At 46.7% G+C, this 20,909-nt stretch overlaps 1 protein-coding gene across 2 annotated transcripts in view; it reads right to left on the bottom strand.

The window, feature by feature from the left end:
• SLC22A3 (solute carrier family 22 member 3) overlaps positions 1 to 19,311 on the bottom strand; it is a 93,387-nt gene extending 74,076 nt beyond the window's left edge. For both annotated transcript variants that reach the window (XM_032837195.1, XM_032837196.1), the window contains exon 1: positions 18,814 to 19,311. In XM_032837195.1, the coding sequence (XP_032693086.1) occupies positions 18,814 to 19,224 (411 nt within the window). In that variant the 5' untranslated portion in view covers positions 19,225 to 19,311. The remainder of the gene's footprint in view (positions 1 to 18,813) is intronic.
• Between the last annotated feature and the right edge of the window lie 1,598 nt (positions 19,312 to 20,909).

The raw sequence follows: 20,909 nt of genomic DNA, 5'->3' as shown, positions 1-20,909 counted from the left end.
CTACAATAGCCAAACTATGGAAAGAACCTAGATGTCCATCAACAGACGAATGGATAAAGAAGATGTGGTATATATATATACAATGGAATACTATGCAGCCATCAAAAGAAATGAAATCTTGCCATTTGTGACAACGTGGATGGAACTAGAGGGTATCATGCTTAGCGAAATAAGTCAGTCAGAGAAAGACAACTATCATATGATCTCCCTGATATGAGGGAGAGGAGATGCAACATGGGGGGTTAATGGGGTAGGAGAAGAGTAAATGAAACAAGATGGGATTGGGAGGGAGACAAACCATAAGTGACTCTTAATCTCACAAAACAAACTGAGGGTTGCTGGGGGGAGGGGGGTTGGGAGAGGGGGGGTGGGGTTATGGACATTGGGTAGGGTATGTGCTATGATGAGTGCTGTGAAGTGTGTAAACCTGGAGATTCACAGACCTGTACCCCTGGGGAAAAAAAGTATATGTTTATAAAAAATAAAATAAAAAAAAAAAAAAAGAGAGAGTGAAGAGAACTATAAAAAAAAAAAAAGAAAGAAATGTAAGGAGCAATAAAGGTTTCTCCTTTCAAGGCCTTTGTGTAAGGCAGTCCCTGCTTTTCAACAATTGATTTTCTAGGCAGAGATTTTAAATATATGATTGAAATCATGCAATAGATTCATACTGATATCCCAACTTGATACTGTATATACTGATATCCTAACTTGATACTGTAGCATAAGCATTTCCACATTATTACTTTGTGAACACAGTTTTATCATCCCTGTCATAGTGTATCAAATGGGTACACTGTGTTTATTTAACCATATCCCCTCCTATTACACAACCAAGTTGTTCACAGGTTTTCATTTTTTATACCTCTTGTGAATCACTTTTTCTGCCTGTAGAGCACCGAGGTGCCCCACTGTCCCAGCTTGCTGGGGACTCTGCCAGATCCAGCACTGAAAGTCCTACGTCACAGGAAAACCCCTCAATGCCAGGCAAACTGGGAGAGCTGGTCACCCTAGGAGAGCCCCAGGTGCAAATGGTAGAAAAAAGTAGGGGCTTGAATGCAGATCACAGTGTTATAAGGGGAAAACTCCAGAGTTTCCACAAGAAAACTGGGGGATCCAAGGCAGCTCTCTGCAAGGAGGCCGGGGGGGGGTGGGGGAGCAAGGGAGTCTAACAGGAAGTTGGGCAAAAGATGGTGGCCGGGATCTACCACACCCAGGTTTGGGAAGAGAGAGGTAAATATCCAGTGAGTAGGGCCCCACTAAGGTTTCAGGATAGCATCTGTGCAGGATCTAATGATCTATAGGTCTTGGGATTGGACTATCTCTGCACCCCTCCAATCTTCTAGGCTCATTTGCCTCCTGACCCAGCCCTGTGGGAGCTCTGACTGCCTGATGCAGGCTCTCTCTCCCAGCCCCTCACCTCCTGTTCTTGCCCTATACCTCTGGTCTTCAACCTCCAAGCTACCACACTCCCTCTGCCTGGTAACCTTAAAGCCTGAGCAAGTTAATGCCCGCAGAAGGAAACTGACCACTGGGAGGCAGGAGCCACTGGATAAAGTCTTGCCCTTTTCTCTTTCAGTGCTCTCTGTTCCCCGCTTCTTGGCCTGGTTCTTGGGGATAGGTGGCACATGGCTTATAAGATGTAATGGTGAGGCGGCATACTCCCTTCCCTACTTCACTCTCCTTCCCCCACTTCTGTTCCCTGGCTGTCCTAACACATTAAATAGAGCATATGCAAACCTTCGTCTCAGACTGTTTTCTGGGCAACTCAGAGGTACCAAGACAGTCCCTCATTGAAGAACCAAAGACAATGAAAGAAGGGAAATTAAAAAGGAAAGTAATGACAGGCCAGAACGTCTTGTTTCTGGAAGGCCTACAGATTTGCCCAGTCACAGGACTTTGAGAACCCAGTTCTCCTGAAGATTCTGAACAGTATCTTCTCCCTTGGTCTTCCTAAATAGGAAGATTATATGATCATCGAAGACAAAAGCAATGCCTGGAATTCTATATCTGAGAACACATAAAAGCATAATAAAAACTGTGGACTAACTAAAAAGCAATGTTGGGACTGCCACTACTAGACTTGATTGAACTGTTACATTTTATATTAGGCTTTTGAGACGGACACCGAGAGACATCTTCCATGTGATGTGTTCAGGAAAAGCCTTCTGACTGCCCCGGTGGTCTGCATCTGGGGACACAGCATCTCCAGGGGACCAGTGAGTCCCCTCTGTCCTTCACCAGCGCTGTCCCTGATCCCCACAGGTAGTCAGCTCTGGGGGACGTGTCAGGCCAGCTGTCACAGCAGACAAAGAGACCTGCCGTTTCAGGACACTTGAGACATATTTAGTCTCCAAGGTGCAAATCTATGCAGAGGTTTACTTTCAGTGATGTTCCATGGTGTCCTGAAATTTAACAGAGAAACTGAAAAACTTTAGGAATAGTGAGTGCCCAACACCGTCCCAAGAAAATGTCTTCTATACCAACACATGTGGGCCTGCCACTTCACACTCTGAGTTTTAAGACACTTTTAGTTAAATTGGTTGTTTTAATTAAAATGTAGAATTTTAGGTCGGGAATGGATCCTGGGGAAGATTTATCCCGTGTTTTTCTGAACAGAAGAACTCTGCCTCCCTCAGAAAACAAAACAATCTTAACCACCAAGATAAAATTGGTAGAAGTAGAATTACTCTGCTGAAAGAGGTGGGTATGGCAAAGCCAAAGATTGGACAAACACAGTTTGCAACAACCCTAGCGAGATCCCATCTAGATTTCTAAGTTACAGGCCAACCAATCCAACAGGCCAAGGGCCAGGTGGTTTCTAAGGAATCTGTCTTACAAGACCCCCTCAATGTCTTTGGCAGGAAAACCCATTTCTTTTTTACTCCCTTGTGTCTTTTGCAAGGGGAACCCTCTTACACTGTTGGTGGGAATGCAAGTTGGTGCAGCCACTTTGGAAAACAGTGTGGAGATTCCTCAAAAATTAAAAATAGAGCTACCCTATGACCCAGCAATTGCACGACTCGGTATTTACCCCAAAGATACAGATGTAGTGAAAAGAAGGGCCATATGCACCCCAATGTGCATAGCAGCAATGTCCACGGTAGCCAAACTGTGGAAAGGGCCAATATGCCTTTCAACAGATGAATGGATAAAGGAGATGTGGTCCATCAGAAAGGATGAATACCCAACTTTTCTATCAACATGGATGGGACTGGAGGAGATTATGCTGAGTGAATTAAGTCAAACAGAGAAAGTCAGTTACCATATGGTTTCACTTACTTGTGGAACAAAAGGAATAACACAGAGGACATTTGGAGAAGGAAAGGAAAAATGAAGGGGAGGAAATCAGAGGGGGAGATGAACCATGATAGACTGTGGACTCGGAAACAAACTTGGGGTTTTGGAGGGGAGAGGGGCAGGACGATGGGTGAGCCTGGTGGTGGGTATTAAGGAGGGCGCATATTGCATGGAGCACTGACTATTGTACATAATCAATGAATCATGGAACACTGCATCAAAAACTAATGATGTATTTTATGGTGACTAACATAATACACACAAAAAATAGTCTTAAGGGAAGAAGGTTGAGTTGATTATAAGGTATTTTAGTCACTGGTTATAGAAGACCCCTACCTTATTTTATAGATTGATTCCATTTTATTGCTATTCCTATTTCCATTCCATCCCCACAAAGCAATCATCCTGCTGTGTTAAGGTGTATCTTTTGTCTTCTTATAGAATTGATCCTGTTCTATATGCATACACTTTCAATTTTATGTAAATGATATTGTATCCTATACCTCACTCTGTTTCTTACTTTTTATTCTGTCCTATGCATTACAGGCCATCCGTGATGCTATGTGAACATCTAACCCATCATTTCTGACTACTGCACGGGGTGTATCCACTGCATTTGACATTCCCTCTCTCCCAGATCACTTCCAATTCTCTGTCACCCAAGTAATGCTGCAGAGAACATATCTGACTCCTGATGGATGGATGGATGGATGGATGGATGGATGGATGGGTTTGAGAATTTCCTTTAGGACTTATGCACTGGAGTGGAATTACAGGATCACAGTACACACATGTGGACACATGATTGGCATCAGTAGTTCTGGACTATTGTGGAAAGTAGCTGCACACGCCCTCTAGCAGTTACACTGCAACACTTGGTATCGCTGGGCTTTGGAGTTTCCAACAGGCCTAATGCATGTAAAGTGCTATCTTGTTTGCGTTTTTGTTTCTCTGATTATGAATGGATCTCCATTGCTTCTTATGCTTAATGGCCTTCAGGGTCTACTTTCATGAAAACTGTCCATACCCTTTGTCAGTTCTTCTATAAGACTTGTTACCTTTTTCTTGTTGATTTATAGAAGTCCTTTTTATATTCTAGAGACATCAGTGAATCTCTTGTCGGTTCAGACATCAAAAATATCTTTTCTAATTCTCCCTTCCTAGAGCTCCATATATGGGACAAGTTACTTAATCTTCCTGTTTCTTATTTTCCTTCCCTACAAAGGAAGGTGCATGAGGATTAAGCGAGTTGGCTATTTACTATGTTTTAATGTTTTTGGTAATTAAGTAAGAAAAAAAATTCTAAGCAGGAAGGTGCATTAATAACTATAAGGTTATATGTAGTATATTACAGTATGGTTTTGTGTCCCTATTGGGAATTACGCTACTTTCATGAATTAGATTTTAGTGTCTATTCAATGTCAAGAGACTGGATTGCTTAATATATAAAGCAATTTAGTCCAAACTCACCTCAACCCCAACCTGAATCCCAGTATTTATGATTACTGCCCCCCACCATGGTCGTATGCTCTTTTCATAGTTTGCAGGAGGTTGGGGAATACTCTTTTGGTCTTTTATCTCTGAGGCCACTTTCTCATGATAGGACAAGCAAACTGTGATACGAGATAGAGACTGAAAACTGCCCAAAAATATGAGGCAAATTTTTCTTTCTTTTTTTTTTTTTTTTTTTTAGATTTTATTTATTTATTTGATGGAGAGAGAGAGAGAGAACACAGCAGGGGGAGCAGCAGAGGAAGAAGGAGAAGCAGGCTCTCCACTGAGCAAAGAGCCTGACACTGGCTTGATCCCAGGACCCTGGGATCATGAACTGAGCTGAAGGCAGATGCCCAACCGACTTAGCCACCCAGGTGCTCCGAGGCAAATTTGTCTTATTGACCTGCTGGGAAAGTAAGCATGACCCACACTGGTGCATTCCAACACAACCCTCTTAGGGAACCTTTACTGTCCATATTTAGTGAAGGATTTCTGGTGTTTACAAAAGGCAGCATGTGATGGAGAGGGCTTCATGTTATGATGCTTTAGTTCTTCTCAAAACCCCTCACTCAAAATGGGGCCAGGGGAGGTGGCAGTCGGTAGAGTTGTGTGTATGCCTGTGAGTGACCATGCACAGTGACCTTCCTCTCCCCCCAGAGCTATATGGGACCTAGGGAACTGGCCGCTGTAGACAGGTACCAGGCTGCCATCCCACCCAACCAGAGAACCAGAGAAGAAGCACTTTCTAGCCTGGGGCCAGAGGGCTGCGGTGGGTGCCTCTGCCTACGCTCACCAGAGACTCTCCCTGGGCAGCAACCTGTCCTGTGGGGACACAGAACACACCAGTTCCGACAACACAGCTCAAGCCATCACTTGCCTCCAACAACGCCTCCTACCCACAAACAGCAACAAATAAAACAGTCATAACTTCAATAGGGAAAGGTCTTTTACATAAAATGCACGTTAAACCAACCTTGGATACTGCCAGGTTTTCTGCCCGTGCCCTGTTTTAGGGAAGTTCAAGACCCCAGCCCGGCGGTTCTCTGCTCTGTCTGCAGCAGCCCGTGGAGACTGAGTCACTCTGGGTCCCGCAACCCCAGCCCAGACCAGGCACACTCGGGACTTGAGGGCCATGTTTAGCGACAAAGAGTAAGAAGGAGGGGATGACGTGGGCTCAGGGCCTTCCCTAAGCATACCTAGATGGGGGTGGAGATTGTCAATTCCAGGTCAAGACGGAACAAGGAGCCCTGGGAAGTTTTGCCAAAGCTGGTAGCTCTGACCTTGTACTCTGGATCTTTCCTTGGTCTTTATTACTAAGTCCCAGCTATAGCAGCTCCAAACAGTGGATCCCTGCCATGCCTCTCAGTGCTGGAATCTTGGTGGCCTGCCCAACAAAAGCTTCCCTCGGACCTACGCGTTTGTCATCCCCTCTAATTCCCAGACCCAAGCTGCGTCTCTGCGTCAATTTCCTAAGTATCTGTCATCAACAACTGGTCACTCAGTGCTTGGGAGGGAGGGGCTGACAAGGGGACAAGCGTTCTGCCTGCATGAAGTGTATAAGCCTCCCATCAATGGCACACAGCAGCTAGTATTCCCTTTTGTAAGAATCCGAGCTTGGCAACATCTCTAACAGCAACCTGCCCATCTTCACACAACCAGCAAGGTGATGTTCTCACCCACTCATATGCCTTAGAGATAGGCCTCACTAAGCCCATTCAGATCTGAAATATGATCATTTCTTCACAGAATTTTGCAACCATAAATGGTCATTATCTAAGCATCTATACAGCAGTAAATAAGAAGGCAATCCCATGTGGTCTGATAACACATTTCACTTGGTTTCATTTAAAATTAAAATTCTTCTGTGCATGCCTTATACACATCCATACCAGATAGGGGTCACAGAAATCCTATTAGGATGCTGCGTGGCCAAGAAAAGGAGGCCCCAGATCAATCTATCACCTCATTACAAAGTTACCAGGACACAAAGAACTTCTGTGGGGTAGGATCTTGGAACAAGTTCCTTTACACTACAGGAACTCCAAAATTTCTTTCTTTCTTTGACTTTTTTAAAAGTTGAGGCCACATTAATTTTAGTTTCAACATAATTTTCTCCTCTACCCTGGATAGTTAATATTTTTAATTATCCCCATGACTTCCATACGAGCATTTGTTTTGAAAACATTCATTTGAAAACAATGAAAGGGAACTAATTTCTCAATAGATGTCTGCAAAACATTGATTCTAGAAAATCATCCCTAGTAAATGCACACACTGTTTGCTCCCACACCCTTTCAATTCTCCTAAATGAACTACAATCCATCTTCGGAAGAGGAGGTCCTGGCACCCATCCCTTCTGTTTGTGTCTCCGAGGCTTTGGCTTATGGCATCCCTCCCTGGGGGCTGGAGACACACACGCTGTCTTTCATCTTGTGCCGTGGGCCGCACAACGCGTCCAGTTGGCAGGAGCCCCGTGAAATCAGAGCCACCCTGTGCGTACGTGGGACCTAAGCAACAACTGAGAAAGGCGTATGAGACATGAGACACTGTCAAGTGGAGAGGATGAGGAGAACACGTAAGACAGGAGCTGGGCTCCTGGGGAAGCCTCCATCCCGCTCCTGGGAGGGGGTCTGGGTGGCTTTAGGGACGTACTGTCCAGGTACCCAAGCACATCATGGATGTCCTGTCTTCTCTCGGGAGGGGTGCACTACCCTCGGCCTCCTTAGCTCATGAGGAGGTGGCCTGTGATTCCAGAATCGCAACAACACCCCCAGCAAAAACTTTCAAAGCCTTCAGATTTTGTTAAGACCCAACAGCCTCGTGGGTCCTATTGCCTAAGAATCAGGGCTAGTAATCTCTTTCCCATCCTTACCTGCCAAGGCCTTAGCTTCCTCTAACTTCTATAGAGACCTTACTCGGGCCTCTCAAGCCGGGAATTACTGGACTGATGGCATTTCATAGGAAACCACCATTTTTCAAAAACCTGCCTCTGTGTTATGCAAGCAGTCATAAAATACACTTTCATTCCGTAGAAAATAACACAGCATCCCATACTATGAGATGCTCATTTAAATCTTAGAGATGAAACTCTTATTTCTGCATTATGAAGTCAAGAAAAATTAACAATTCTATCTCAAAACAGAACTGCAAAAATGGCTGACAGCACTCCAACAAGAGAAAACTCCCCGATCCTTTGGGTGAGGAGAGCAAGAGCGCTGGTTTCCTGTCATCTGTATCCGGGAGGGAGTGTGCATCAAACACTCATGTTCTTTGAAACCTCCAAAGCTTGTCTCATAACTATTTCTAGAAAACACAGACTCCCACTCTTATTTAAGCTTTTATTACAAATAAGAACAACATAAGTAAACAAAATCCAGAAAAGAAATGTTATATTCCCCCTAAACCTTGTCAGAATTTCTTTAAAATACTTAAATGTTTTAACATGTTGAGCTTTCAGTGTTAAGTTTAATGGTTGAGTGTTAATGATCAGATCAATTGAGGCCAAAGGCTGTGAGTCTGGACAGGTTGGTGAAACTCCGGTTCATTTTTCCATATTACTGTCCCCACTTCTGGCCCCAGGGATCGCTGTTAAAATGGAAAGCCAGAGACCCACCTGTCAGTTGGTTATCTCCCCTGCTCCTGCCTTACAGCAATCCTATGGGGAGTCACTTGCCTCCTGAGACAGGATCTGACAGCATCCTAATCACCTTCGTTTCTGAAGTCCAACCTACCTCCCGTGGGCATGTTCATTGTGTGGGTGGCCCATGGCATGCCCCCCTCAGAGTCCCCATGAGGCCCCAGGGGCTAAAGTCAAAGCAAAAGAAGGCAGGATGGGCACCTGGTCCAGAGGGAAGGGACACACATCCACTGCAGCCCCTCTGCTCCTGCAGACATCACTCATACCACATTTCCTGTGCCCACCAGGAAGAAAGGTGCCCTGGGGGGGGGGGGAAATCCATCCTGATTTCCAGAAACTAACACCTCTAGGCTTTAAGTTAGCTTCATTCCAAGACATGTTCCCACTCTTGTGTGAATGTGACAATGGTGAGCTCAGGGTCAGGAATTAAATACATCAGGGACCCGAAAGTGAATTTGGTTGTAGAATGACCAGGACACAGGAACCTTGGCAATCTGTTGACAGTTGACTGCTTTCCTCTGAAAAGGAAGCAGAGGTCCTGCTGATGTTGCCCACTGTCCCTAGTCACTCACAGTAAACCGAGATGGGGCTCTGAGTCTTGGATCATCTTCATTGAGTAATCAGAGGCCTCAGTCCAAGCTTTTAAAAATATCCAACAATAATCATTATGCTTATTCCCTGACATTCATTTTTAATTTCCCCTAAACACAGTTTTTGAAGTTATATTACTGAATCAATCTTATACTTCAAATGATGTGCTTCACAGGACCCCCACTACCTGCAGAATTTCATACAAGAATTTGTGAAAATCATGTCTCTCATTCGCCTTACTAGCCCTTAAACTGCATCCCACAATGCTCTTCTTGATTACCACACAAGTGCCAGCCCCAAAATTGCTTTGTTTTATTCCAAACACAGAACAGTCCTTGAAAACCCATGTTACTGATCTCTCAGCCAGACACCATGGCACTGACCACATCTGTCGTTCCAGAAAGCTCCATCAGGAACCTTAAGGAACTTTGCCTTTTCCTCCTAGAGGAGAAATAAACTTCCTTCCTTGGCTATGGGTCAACAAAGGAAAAAAGGAGGGAGAGTGTTAGAAAGGTTTTACTTTGTTCTGAGAGGTAAGCAGTGTCTGCCCGCCTCTTAACCCCCCCGCCACCCTGCCGGCTTTGGAGGGCTTAGCACCTGGTCTCTGAGCTGTTGAGAGCCAGGCCCCTGTATGCCCCTTGCTGACCTGGCCCCTGCGCCTGTGCCCAGAGGCTTCTGGAGTGTGGCTAGGTTGAAGACACAGATGTGCCAAAAAGTGCCAGGACAGCTGAACACATAGCCTTTTCTGCACAGTGAACGTCAGCACATAACAATTAGGGCCCCAAAGAGCCAGCAGTTCTAGTCCCTGGTTCCTTCCGTGTTCCAGGTCACATCCCCCAAATTAGGATTCTGGGGACAAGAGACAGGGGCAGGGGTATGGTCTGCTGCCCCTCTGCTCTGGGTGGGGGTTGGGGGGAAGAGGGCAGTTTCTACAGCGTCGTGGCCCCTGAGGATTTGCCAGAAATCACGGGTGTGAGGGGAAGCCCATATGTACAATGTTATTCAAGAAACAGCAAACATTTGGGAATAAAACTAGTGAAATTTGTGTAAGATCCTCACTGAAAAAAAACAAAACACTGCTGAGAGAAACTGAATTACGCCTAAGAAAATGCAGCAATATATCGATTCAAATGATATCAAATATATCACATTCAATATATCAAAGTTGTTAAAATGTCCATTTTCTCTAAATTAAAACATGAAAGTACTGTGAAAGAGAAAGAACAAGCAGCAGCCCTGTTGCGGGGAAGAGCTTATTTTAATCTATGAAGGTCAATTTCAGGGTGAGCTCAACCAACGTCATAAAAGGGGTCAAATTTGTCACTTAACCCTTTTCACACGGACTCACTGACCCACAAAAAATTGCCACACACCATGTCATTTCATCACAAATACTTACTGAACATGGTCTCCATCCTCAAGAAACCTGCAGTCTGACAAGGGAGGTGGTAATGAACACAACCAGCAGGTGTCTGAGGGAGGGGTGCAGGGGGGTGGGTGGCAATTATGAAGGTACTTCTGGAACAGGTAACTCCTAGCTGCATAATGGAATGGCCACGGGGCGCCTGGGCGGCTCAGTCGGTTAAGTGTCTGACTCTTGGTTTCGACTCAGGTCATGATCTCAGGGCTGTGAGATCGAGTCCTGCATCAGGCTCTGCACTCAATGCAGAGTCTGTTCAAGATTCTTTCCCCTCCCCCTCTCACCCCCTCCACTCCTCCCCCTGCTTGCACTCACTCTCTCTCTAAAAATATATTTTTAAAAACCTTGAAAAAAAAATGGAATGGCCATATGGAGAAAGAAGAAAGGTATTTTGAGAAAAGGAAACAGCATGTTCCAAAGCCTGGGGAGAGCAGCTGGACATGTCCCGGAGGGGCTGGAGCACTGGGCACTGAAGAGGCCAGGGGCCTGTGGGGCCACAGACGCCCATGGGCCAGGACAAGGTGGCCTCGTGACCAGAGCAAGGGGAGGATTGTCTTGAAGGAACAAGCTTCCATACCATTTAATCAGGTACATGCAGCCTACAGGAAATATACTCAAATGTTGTATTAGTCAGAATAGGCTCACTCTAAGAGTTGCAACAAACAACCCCAAATCTCAGTGGTTTAATACCAGAAAGTTTACTTCTCATTAATTTCCCATTCCCATGCAGAGGAGCTGGAGGGGAAGAGGACAGGGACTCCCCTCCCCACAGGCTTTCAGAAATGGATCTCCTTCTATCTAAGGACTCTACCACATTTTAGGGCTTCAGCATTCTCTGCTGGCAGGTGAGGGAAGCAAGGTAGAGAGTGGGATTGCCAGAAGGAAGGCTGTCTGGCTGTAGGCCTGACAGCGCCCCATATTACTTCTCCCATCTTCACTGACCAGGACTCTGTCTCATGACCCACCAGCTGCAAGGGAATCTGGGAAATACGACCTGGCTCTGGGTCAGGAAGGAAAAATGCAGGGTATTCTCTGCCCCAAGGGCAAATTAGTATCCAAAAGAGGCATTTTGTTTTGTTTAAATATTTAAGGCAAGTTAATTTTGCTAGATTTGAGTTCAGCAAACTACAGCCCCAGGGTCAGATCTGACACACCACTTCCTCTCTCCCCGTTACCCCTAACCAGCTCAAGAGTCTGTACATGTTAACAGAAACCAGTACTCCTGCACATGACTTCTGGCCAGGCACAATGACAGGCACTCTGATGCAGATGTCAGACCAAGCATCGTGGTAGGTGTTATTACTTCTGTTCTAGAGCTGAGGACACCAAGGCTGAGGCAGGTTCTGTGACTTGCCCTTGAAGTTGAAATACACAGGAGCTGACATTTAGGCCCAGATCTACTGAATCCCAAAGACACATCAAAACATATAGACATATATCAATGTCTTATCTGTTAGATATCTCACTTGGTTGTGCCCCTGCCTCTGTGAAAAGCTCCACTCTACAGTTTGCCAAAACTCGCTGGGAGTGTGGTTCAGCTGTGGGCACCCTACTCTCATCAATTACAGGACTTTATGGTCAGCCGCATCTGACAAGCCCATCTCTGATAGCTTCAAGCTTTCTGTAGGTGAACGGCAGCACTTCACCAGATACAATCTGGGGCTCTTGCCTTCAGGTAAAGAGATGATGCTTCTGTCCCAAAGTCTACAGAGTGAGTTCTGGGGAACCGGCACTTGCTTCAGTCACACATAAAGCAGTTCCACTCATGACATTCTCATCACACTCCTCATAAAGAAACACCCAGTGCATCTCCATGAGTTCCCATGGACCACCTGCATGGGCTTTATATGCCTGTGAAAAATGAAGATGCCCCAACCCCACCTCAATCTTTTGATTCCAACTCTCTGTGGGTGGGTGCCAGGAATACACACCAACCAGTGCTCCAGAGGGCATTTAATAAATGGCTACAGGGAAAATGATAATGAAGACAAGAGAGGGAGAGAATGAAACATCCTGTTCCTCATATACTCCTCTCCCATTCCTCCTTGTCCTCTGAGGTTGAGGTCAAGGTCAGTGCCCATTCTGCCTTGATTTATATTCACTCAGAAGGTATCCATTCACTACACCTATCACCTCACCTCACTGGTGATGAAAAATAAGGTTCAGCATAAAATATAATTTGTGTTGAATTACTGGTGTTTCAGGAAGTGGGGGAAAACCACACACCTCTGATAAAAATAAACAAACAACAGTGACAGATTCAGCTGTTGTAAATTCACCCAGGAAGTCTGGAAGGGAGAAAATGATTCTAGATCAGTACTGTTCCCCAGCTCCTTTCCCCCAAAGGAAAATCCTCTCAGGTTTCCCAAAGAGATGAACCACCTGAGAGCTTACAATCAACAAACCCCAATCACAAAACATATGACAAACAGCAAATGAAAGATTTAGAACCCCAAGGGTTTCAAGTAGTATAAGTACCAGATACAAAATTTAGAGTAATCATATATAAAACACTTAAAGAAATTGAAAAATGGGCAAGAAATAAGAGACTACCAATAAATGGCCAGGCATATTTGATAGATAACAAATATAACTTCAACAAATGAGAAAGATAATTGTTGAACTACAAAGCTGAGTGGATGGATTAAATAGCAGAGCTGATACTGCTGAATATGAAGGCAGTATTCTAGAAGGTCTGAAAAAACATCTCAATGATACATATAGATAAGGAAGTGGAAAATATGAGGGAGACATTAAGAGTCATGAAGGATAGCAAAAGAAGGTCCAACTTATGTCTAATTAAGGAAAGAAGAGAACAGGAAAAGGGAACACAGAAGAGACGCTGGCTGAGAATTTCCCAAAATTCAGTTAAAGGTAATACAACAATTGGTTCATTAATGACTATTTTTAGATGTCTATTATGTGCCAGATGCCTTTTAGGGCAATATGTACCAATCTGGGCAAATAAAAGAAATATCCACTTAAATACAACCTCAGCAAAAAGGACAGTGAGACTGACAGCAGATTTTTCCAAAGCAAAATGAAAGCTGTAATACAGAATTAACATCTTCACAGGGCTGAGGGAAAACAGTTGGCAGCATGGAATTATTTTCCTAGCAAAACCAGTCTTTCAAGAATAATGGTGAATAATGGCTGGCTTGGTCAGTGGAACATGTGACTCTTGATCTCCGGGTTGTGTGTTTGAGCCCCATGTTGGGGTAGAGATTACCTAAAAATAATTTTTTTTTTTTAAGAATGAGGAAACAAAGACATTTCCATATAAAAAACAATTGAGAACATGGACCACCTAGAGATATGCACTAAAGAAAAATTTTAAAGATTTATATCAAAAGGAAGGGGGAAATGGAGATATTGTATAAAATGATGAGCAGTGTAAACCCAAGCATGTGTGATCTACACAGAGCCCATAAATTAAGACTTAAAAGAAAGACCTAGGATATTGGCTACAAATGCTTGTGATACACGAGGTGAGAGACTGAGTGAAAGTGTTGAAACTTCCTAAATTGTTGAGAAGATTGCAGTATTAAATTTAGGTGCTGTTAAGTAAGCATAGTAAAATGTCAAGGATAACCACTAAAAGAGCTGAAATAAAGGATCTAAATTCCAAATAAATAAAGGAACAAAATAGAATAAGAAAAACAAATTGAAAAATCATTTTTTAAAGGGAGGAAAAAAAGCATAGAAATAATATGTATAATAGAATAATATGATATGAGAAAAATATGAGAAATAAAATATGAAAAATATACAAAAATAATATATAAAATTCTACATATTTTATGAAAAAATGAGAAAAATAATATAACAAGCTCAAATATATCAATGAATAAAATAAATGCAAAGAGACTATGTGTATCAGTTAAAAACAAAATCAAGTTATATGCATTTTATAAGAGATACATCTAAACTCTTAGAACATGGGAAGTTTGAAAGTAAGGGGAAACAAAAGATACAACAGGCAAATATTAACTAAAAGAAAGCTGGAGTGACTACATTAGTATGAGACAAAATAGACAGCAAGACAATATACTTCACAGATTTTAGACAGGGTCTCCAAACACTGATAAAAGTTTCAATTCACTATGTAGGTTACAAGCAAAATCTAAATTTGTAGATACACACACCCAATAAAACTGTCCCATGTATGTAACTTTTTATGCCTGCTGGAGATAAAGGGAGGAACTGACAAAAGCATCAACATAATGGCTAATTCCAATACTTGTTAATCTCAATAGACCAAGCTAATGGAAAGTTAATTAAAATCTAGAATATTTTAACAGCACAAGAAACAAGCTTCAAATATGGGACGTCTATAAGCCCTGCCCCCAATAGCTAAGGACTGCACATTCTTCTAGAGCACGTACAGAACATTTATGAAAATTGACCTCTTAACGGCCAAAAAGCAAACTTCAATGAAGTCCAAAGAGGCAGCATCACACAGACCACGTTCTCTGACACACCAACTCTAAACTGCAAGGCAACAACTAAAAAAGATAAAAAAAAGTCATGGGCCAAAGATGAAAAAATAATGGAAATTACAAATACCAAGAATAGAATAATAATTGAAACCTGAATTTCAAAACTTGTCGGGTATGGTCAAAAAAGTACACAGAAGGAGATCTATAGCTTTAAATATTTATGCTACAAAAGAAGAAAGGCTGAAAATAACTGAGATATGCATCAAACTTCCATTGAAAGAAGCATACCAGAAGTCAATCCGGGAAACAAGAGCAAATAATAAAGAGGAGAATTTAATGAGATAAAAAGGAACAGTGACCTATGTGGGTCTTAGAAGTAATGATGAAGCCGATGTCCTCCTGGTGAGGTTGATTGAGCAAGAAACAAGGGAGGCCCCAATAATAACCAGCAATAAAACCGGTGCTGAAGCAAGATCTTTCTCAAGTGCCCAGAGCACAGCAGAGAATGAGCCCAGACTAAAACGTGGGCCTGGAGAGACTTTCCATGCTTGACATTCAGGGAAGAGAGGATGCTGGCGCCTCTGATGTCCGAGGGTTAACTGACTGGGTTGGCCCTCTGCCGTGGGATAGACGAGTTAGAGCAAAGCAGAGACACGTGAAGCCCTACAAAGCCAAGCTGCCCCCACTCTCTCCAGTGTGGCAGCTACTTCCCTCATATGGGCGTTCCTTTTACTGGGGGGTAAAAATGACCTGGAAAGGAAAAATGAGACTGATTCAGACTATTTTTAAAAGGTGCTCTGAACCCAGGTTCACTGAGGCACTAGGGAGAAGCTCTTTTTCTTTCCTTCCTTCTTTTTTTCCTTTTTTAAAAATTTCCATTTATGGCATACAAGCAAACATTTAAAGACCTAACATCCATTTCAAAGACTCACTCCTAGGCAAGGAATTGAAGTGTGTGTGTGGAGGAGCCTCAGACTTTCCTGCGTTCTGTCACGCTCTACGCTGGCCAGCGTCTGACAAGCACGCAAGGCTGAGACGCAAACATTAGAAAGTCCGCCCTGAGGAAGTGACCTATCAGTGAAAAATCTACTGCCTCATCTTGAGCAAGAGAAGTAAGTGAGGGGCCGGACTGAAACAGCCCTGCACTAGGCACTGACTTTGACTTCATTCCTTGGAGCTGTTTCGCTTTGTAAGATGGAGAAACAGTGGGTGAGTTTCAGGTGACCATTCTGTAATGGTCACGTCAAGGGGAGCGAGACATTCCTGGCTGGTCTGGATGATTACGGCTCACTGTGCTGCTCCTGCTACGAAATGAAATACAATGGCAGATCGGCCAGAAGAATGAAGTAAATATGAAGGTTCCAAATGATCTCCTGCAGCTTCTAAAGTGCGAGTGCTTATTTTGCGTGGACTCGTCCCCAAGACTTTGAGCACTACCTAGAGGAACGGAGAATGATTCACCCTCATGACCCTTGGATCTCAACCCATCTGGGCCACTTAGAAGGTCTGGGACTTTGGCAGGTCCTTCCACATCTCCTGATTCAGGTACCTCTTCTACAAAGCTAAGACAATGATATATCCCCCCACTGGTGCAAGGACGAAGCGGAATAGCCGTATGGGGACATTCTGGAATCTGGTCCGCCCTTGCATCTTCAAAACTCTTGCAATTCACGCCCTGTCCATGATTAATATCTTAATCTTTAAGTCTGTAGAAACACATCGGGTACAGTGTGAACCAAAGACAGAAGTAAAGTTCCTTTAATCCCGACGGAATATGAAAAAACAAAAACTAAATGGACCATCTTCAAAACCAAAGCCAGTGAAGCGAGAGCCAGGCAGAACTCTGAGAGAGTATGAGTTGCTCTGAATGGTTGTGTTTTCTGAATGGATGGCGGGGGAGGGGGTTCTCCTAAGAATCAAAGCATTAAAAACAAACAAACCAGAAAAAGTGACCAATTTGGGATTTAAAAAAAAATCTCTCCAGTATACTTCAAAGACGTGTTGGTGGCCTTCAGCAGTGCATGCTGAGTATCATTCTACTTCTCCTTGAAAATTTTTATTGTTGTTCTGGGCACCCTGAAGCAGCCATCCAGCTATAACACCGGCGGCATCTGTAAGACTGTAAAGGGCTTAGTCCAGCCTCTGATTTTACAGATGAGAAAGCTAAGCCCAGAGAGGTTAAGTGACTCAACCAAACCACACAGCTAGCTGCAGACAGTACCACACCAGGTCTCCTGACCTTCCACTTTCCACATTGCCTTTTGGGAGCCACTGATCTTCATAAGACCACCTGTCCCTCCTTGAAATAACCCCAGGTCACCTGAAACAACTCCAGAACCCCAGAATATTTCGCAAGTATCTGTCCGGGCACTAACTCACAGATTTCTATGTCTCCCTTCTCTGATGTCCAGGGATCACACTGGCTCACAGAAACCCCACTTGAGCGCATGTGCGTTTCGCTTTGAGGGTTCATTTTATTCTCTGAGGTTTAAATGTCTTAAAAAATCCAGTGTCCTCTCTCCAAGGCTTATCTTCTAATTTGCCTGGGAAGTAAGCACTAAGCAGCCATGCTAAATGGGATACCAGAAGCCATCGGACAGCTCAGAGGAAGCACTAGGGATAATGCCCGGTCCCACTGTAGTCCACATCCTGTCCATTTCATCTATGAAATCCCTAACAGCAACCCCACATAGTTTATGAAGCAGTCGCCATCATTACCCACAGGTCAAGTAGAAATTAAAGTACCCCAAATACACAGACACATTGCCTGTCTGGGTGGCCACAGGTTTTATCTCGACACCACTTAGCATAGGACCATACACACATGGCACTATAGAACATGCATGACCTCAAAGATCTAGAATCCCAACACCAGAGAGATGAGGTCACCATGAACAGTGATGGAAGAGGCATCGCTAACTTCATATCTAGAGTTTTCCGCCTCATTCAAGGAAGTGCTTAAAAAACGTTTATGACAGTAACTGAAGATAAAAATGTTTCTTTCCTAATTTGCCAGAGCACATTCAATCATTTTTTTAGGAAATTAAATTGATCTCTGATTGCCCATGAAGTTCAAAGAAACTGTTCGTTCCTGTGACCCAGCCTCCGTGGAGACAGTCCCCAAAGCTAAGGCACAAAGATGAGGAAGAAACTGCCATCCCAGCCCAGCTTCGGCCAAGGCTGAGCAGCCGCTAACCAATGCGCTGTGGTCCCAAACACAGCCAGGCGGCCAACCCTGGGAAGGGGGATCTGCCTTGTAAGGCTTGTAGCCCTTTCTGCTGCCTTCCTGTAATTTACTAACAGGAAAAAAAAAATTAAAATTAAAACTCTTCATTGAAACCCACAGCTTTCCCAATTTCTCTCAGATGTTGCTCTTTGCCCCAGAGCAGTTTTGCTAAAATCATGCCCATGGAGAGTCTTGACCTCTGTCCCCGTGCATTTCCGATCATCTTCTGGGCAACCAGTTGACGTTCCGCCCTTCCTTTACCCCCTGAAGACCACAGAGCAATCCGGCCCGGCCCAACCAAGTCGCTCGCCCCAGGGGCCGCAGGTCTCCACCGCGAGTCGGACCGTAATTTCCCACTTTTGCGCAAACCCACCCCGACGACAACGTCCGTCGTACGGGACGCTCGGGTGCCCGAGGAGGTGCGTGCGAAGCATCCGCGAACTTAGCACCTGTCCCCACCTGTGGTTCACACCCGAAACCCAAGCATCTCTCCGTCCGCTCGCTCGCAGAGGGCAATCAGCGACAGGCGTCGCCCGGGCCTGTCGCGCGCGGCGCTTCGAGAGCGGGATGCACCGGTCGGTCCCCAGAGGCCACCAACAGGTGCCAGCCTCCCCGGGCCGTCCGCGGAGGCCGGCTTCCCGCCCTCGCCGCGTCCGGGGAAAGAAGGGCGCCGTCCCGTCGGGCGGGCCCGCCGTGCCCACCCGCTTACCTCGCTGACGATGGTGGAGTGGGTCTGGGCGTACCGCCAGCCGCCCCGGCACGGCACGAGCGGCGCGGAGCGGTTGGGGAAGGCGGCGAGCGGGTCGGCGCAGCTGAGCGCGTCGGGCGCGGCGCTGGCGTTGGCCGCCTCCAGCAGGTACCGCCGGCAGCTGCCGTCGCCGCCGTGCTCGGGGGGCGCCGTGCGGTTCCACTCCTCCTCCGGGCTCCAGCCGCAGCGCTCGGCCAGCGCGGCGGCGCTCGGGCCGCGGCACCAGTAGCGCTCGGGCTGGCTGCCCAGGAAGACCACGCCGACGAAGAGGAAGGCGAAGGTGACGCCCGTCAGGCACAGCAGCAGGAACACGCGCCGCTGAAAGCGCCCGAACTCGCCCGCCCTCTGCAGCGCCTCGTCGAAGGACGGCATGGTGCGCGCGGCCGGCCGCCGCCGGGCCCGACTCCGCGAGCGCGTCCTGCCGCCGGTCGCCCGGCCTCCGAGTGAGCGCGGGCCCCGCCGGCCGCCTACTCACCCCTGCCGCTCCCCCCCACCCCCCCTCCGCACGGCGCTCCCGCCTCACAGCCCCGGGCGCCGCGCCAGCCGTCGCCGGCCCTTCGGCCCCCGGGGCCCTCGCGCCCGCCGCCCCGGCCTCCCGACCTCGGGCGCCCGCGGCGGCCCGGGCGGCACTCCCCGGGGACGCGGCGGCGGGGTCGCGGTGGGCGCGCGGCGGTGCCCGGGCGGCGCGGCCTGGCTCAGAGCCACCGCGCGCCGGCCACCCGGCCCGGGACTGCGAGTGACGGGCACAGCCTCCGGCCTGGCGCGGAGCTCCATTCGGTCCCTGCCAGCAGCGGGCTCTGCGCTCCGCCCCGGGTCGCGCGCCCCATCGGAAAGTTCCAGGGTCACCCACGACTTTCTGGGCTCCTCGGTCGCGGCCTCTCGGAGGTCTCGAGGGCAGCGGGGAGGGGGGGCACGAGAGGACGGGGGACAAAGGACGCGCGCTCCGGGTCCCGCGCCTGTGCCCCGGGGACACTCCCTCCAGCCCTCCAGCCCTCAGTGCTCAAAGGCCGCTTGGCGACCCATTGCCGAGCCGGATCCAGGGGGGGATTCTGGTCACATCTAAGAAGTCGCCCAACTTTCTCAAAGAGGCAGCTGGGAAATCTAGAGTTTAAGCCTCTCGTTCAGATTCAAAGTGAAAAGGGACCTCCAGAGGGAAACAGGTTTCCTCAGCCGGGGCCTTCAGACTTACTTTCCAGACCTGAAATCGCTCAGAAAGGGTGTTTGGTTGGTTTGAGGGTTGGTTTTCACTTCTTCATCCGCTCCCAGAGGACCGCAGAGCGCGTCCGCACTGGCGTCTGGCCTCTGGGATTCGTCCCTTTGGGCTGCTGGGTGCAGTGCTCGGTGCTCGGTCTTCACCGGCCAGCTTGCGGGCCACCCCAGGCTGCAGAGCTGACCCGTTCTCCCTGCCCCAGCCCAGCCTCCTCTCTCGCCCTTGTCACCGGAGAATCTCTCTAGCTCTTCTCCCCAGACCCACACCCCGTCCTCAAAAAGGATTTGTGCTTTCAGCTTGCTTTTCTTGGAAGGCTGAGAGGTTCCCTCCTTCCAGAACAAGAACTCTGGAGCCAGGCCACTCTCTTCAACCTTTCCTTCATCCCCTCACCGGCCTGTGACCTTGGGCAACTACCCTGGCCAGCGGGGCATTCTCACCTGTCAAATGAGGCCAATTAGTACCCTCCTGGGTCTCTGTAAAAACGGAATGAATTAACATATTATGACATGTATAAAGAAAGGGCCAGGAAAGTGTCTCATGCATGTAGTCTATAACCTGTTTCGTGTGGGCTACTGTTGCTGGTGTTATTTGTGCTGAATTAACTCTATGGGGGCCGCAGGGTTGTCCTTAGCATTACAGGTACTGTGTGGACTAAAACACCCGAGCGTGCCGGGGGCACACAGCGGGGACGCTCTGATTGCCAGTTTCTATTGCTCTCTTGTTCCTTGATCTTAGCTACTAAAATAAAGCGTATCTACCACCATCCATCACCAAGTTAGCAGTGACTCTTGGGTGGATGTGTCTCACGCTCGGGGCTCTGGCCCCTATTTTTAACTGCCCCCCTGGA

Source organism: Lontra canadensis, unplaced genomic scaffold (assembly GCF_010015895.1).
Source record: "Lontra canadensis isolate GAN:19392208 unplaced genomic scaffold, GSC_riverotter_1.0 scaffold97, whole genome shotgun sequence".
NCBI lineage: Eukaryota > Metazoa > Chordata > Mammalia > Carnivora > Mustelidae > Lontra > Lontra canadensis.
Note: the sequence above shows the minus strand (reverse complement) of the source record. Positions and strands in the feature narration are given on the sequence as shown.